At 53.5% G+C, this 2,626-nt stretch overlaps 1 protein-coding gene across 1 annotated transcript; it reads left to right on the top strand.

Annotated features, from left to right (window-relative positions):
- The first annotated feature begins 1,026 nt into the window (after positions 1-1,026).
- On the top strand, positions 1,027-2,001 carry LOC124663305 (transcription repressor MYB5-like). The gene is made up of 2 exons (XM_047201030.1): positions 1,027-1,319; positions 1,416-2,001. The coding sequence occupies exons 1-2, from the start codon at positions 1,027-1,029 to the stop codon at positions 1,999-2,001; spliced, it is 879 nt and encodes a 292-aa protein (XP_047056986.1).
- The last annotated feature ends 625 nt before the right edge of the window (positions 2,002-2,626 follow it).

Below are 2,626 nucleotides of genomic sequence, written 5' to 3'. Positions count from 1 at the left end.
TTGCGAAGGTTGATAGTGGTACCCCGTAATAGCCGTTATTTTACGGGTTTAACAGATTTTGCTAGAGTTACTCAAAGTAATAATCGGCGACGAGATCTTCTTCCCGGCGTCAATGGTGGTGTTGAACAATCACAATTTTCTAGGTATGGGTCTTCGGATCTTGCTTCGCCAGATCGATTTTGGATCTTTTGTCGTTGTTGCCGCGAGGAGGATTATCCTCGCAGATTTTGTCCATTGCTACGTCCTCGACAATGGTGATTCGTACTCTCGACTCTCCATCGACGACAAAGCTAGTTGGTTATTATTCCACGATATACTTGGTGTTGAGTACTCTTGCCGATGTTGTATGATTGCTTTAATGGTTGCGTGCGTGCACGCAGTCTTAGCATTGCGGCTCAAAAAATTATGGGAGAACTTTCGTCGGTATCTACGAGTCTATGGTTCGTTATATATCTTTGGCTGCGCTTCACAAGAAGTACTGAGATTGTGTTACGGAAGAAGAAGAAATTGAAGGCACTCGAAGATTTATTCTTATCTTTTAGACTTTATTTTGTAATCGTTGGAGTCAGTTCATGTATCTCTACCATGTACTATTTGTTACTATGAATATATGTGGTATTGATTGTCAAAAAAAAATAATCGCATCACATTGGAGAGGCCTAGTGCGTTGTATGGTTGCGGTACATTCTGAATTTGGAGGTACCCATTACCATTATCCGCCTCCTCTGGTTTGCCCCCGATCGGGTAGTGCGTGAGCGTGACACGGTGCCATCCAATCCGCAAATCGCCGCGAAATTCCTCCGTTTCCGAAAACGGAACAGACCGCCGCGCAGAAGGGACAAACCACCCCACCGACCCTTTCCTCTCCGGGGAGGTGGCGCTGCGGCGCACGGCGGGAAAGGCGAGCGAACCCCTCTCAAAAACAGCAAGAAAGCATTCGTCTTGAAAGCAGCCGAGCGAGGAGCCGAAGTCCAAGGCTAGCTATCCCTCCCCCGCGTATACGTACGGGAGCATAGACCGATCGCGATGGCACGACGGAAGCCGCCGTCGCAGAGCGGAGCCGGGAGCGCCGAGGGCCAGACGGCGCCGCTGAAGCGGGGGCCGTGGACGGCGGAGGAGGACGAGCTGCTGTCGCGGTTCGTGGAGCGGGAGGGGGAAGGGCGGTGGCGCACGCTGCCGCGGCGCGCGGGGCTCCTGCGGTGCGGCAAGAGCTGCCGCCTCCGGTGGATGAACTACCTCAGGCCGGACATCAAGCGCGGCCCCATCGCCGACGACGAGGAGGACCTCATCCTCCGCCTCCACCGCGTCCTCGGCAACCGGTGCGTGCGTGCGTGCGTGCAACTAGCTCGCTGAAATGCCGTCTCCAAAATGCGCCCGAGGAACTTCGGTGGACTGATGGATGTGCATGCATGCAGGTGGTCGCTGATCGCCGGGAGGCTGCCGGGGCGCACGGACAACGAGATCAAGAACTACTGGAACTCGCACCTTAGCAAGAAGCTCATCGCCCAGGGCCTCGACCCGCGGACGCACATGCCGCTGCCGCCTGCTGCTGCTTCTGGCAAGACGGCAGCGGCTGGTCGCTCCCACGCAATCGCGGCAGCTCCAGCTCCTGCTGCTGCCGACAAGACGGTGGCGGCGCTCGAACCGCCGCAGACACCGCCTCCGTCAGCAACGAAACCAACCTCGACGGCCGATGGAACCGGATGCGACCGCCGTGACAGCCCAGCCGACGGAGGCGACGACGACTTCGCATTCGCAGCAACGATGAGCCTCAACGCCCAGGGCTTCGACGGATTCGATGACCAGTTCATTGCGGAGTACGGTGGTGCAGTTCGTGGAGGCGGCTTCGACGGCGTCATGGCGTGTCCGATGGTGGACGACGACACGTTCACCTCGTTCCTCGATTCTTTGATCAGCGACAAGCAGTTCAACGGCTACCTCGCCGAGGGCGACGCCGCTGATCACAAGGATGCGAAGAACGATCAGGGTGGCGCGCACTAGCTGACGATCTCAGAGTGTCGCACAGTATTCATGGTATATGCACTGTTAAGTGGTAAATAACCACCAATCAGCTGACTAGTGAATAAGTTGATCATGAGCAGCTTGATACTAGTATACTGACTGGTCTGTGGTGATGTTTATGCGATGAAAATTACGAGCATGTGTATGCATTTCAATTGCAAAGCCACTAGTGATGTGATGAAAGATGCTGAATTAATGTGTTCACCTGCTAGTGCTACTCGCTCATGCGTGCGTCACGTCGACCTGCAGGTCCATCCTTCTATATCTGTTAGCTAGTGTTAGTAATTGCGTTGGACAATGCGTACCTTGTAGTATTTCCTTGTAATTTGCCATATCTGTACCTGTCCTGACTCCTGATCGATTCGGCTGTCGACTGGATTCAGGAAACAACGCCCGTAGCAAGCAAGCAAGCAAGCAAGAAAAGAAAAGAAGAAGGAGAAAACGGATATTTGCACGTATACAAAGGGAAGGGAACACTGCTACACATGCTTCATAGTTCATATACCTCACAGTGTCTGAATATCAACACGCGACAAGAAAGAATTTTATAAACACATCTCGACCCACGGAGACCCAAGGCTCAAACCCTGAATCGTATTGGCAA

Source organism: Lolium rigidum, chromosome 6 (genome assembly GCF_022539505.1).
Source record: "Lolium rigidum isolate FL_2022 chromosome 6, APGP_CSIRO_Lrig_0.1, whole genome shotgun sequence".
In the NCBI taxonomy this organism is placed as follows: domain Eukaryota; kingdom Viridiplantae; phylum Streptophyta; class Magnoliopsida; order Poales; family Poaceae; genus Lolium; species Lolium rigidum.
The sequence above is the reverse complement of the archived record's forward strand: the minus strand, read 5'-3'. Positions and strand labels throughout refer to the sequence as shown.

Coding starts and splice junctions, on each gene's coding strand:
- LOC124663305 (XM_047201030.1), top strand. CDS start 1,027: ATGGCACGACGGAAGCCGCCGTCGCAGAGCGGAGCCGGGAGCGCCGAG. Junction 1,320..1,415: donor CACCGCGTCCTCGGCAACCG/GTGCGTGCGTGC, acceptor GCATGCATGCAG/GTGGTCGCTGATCGCCGGGA.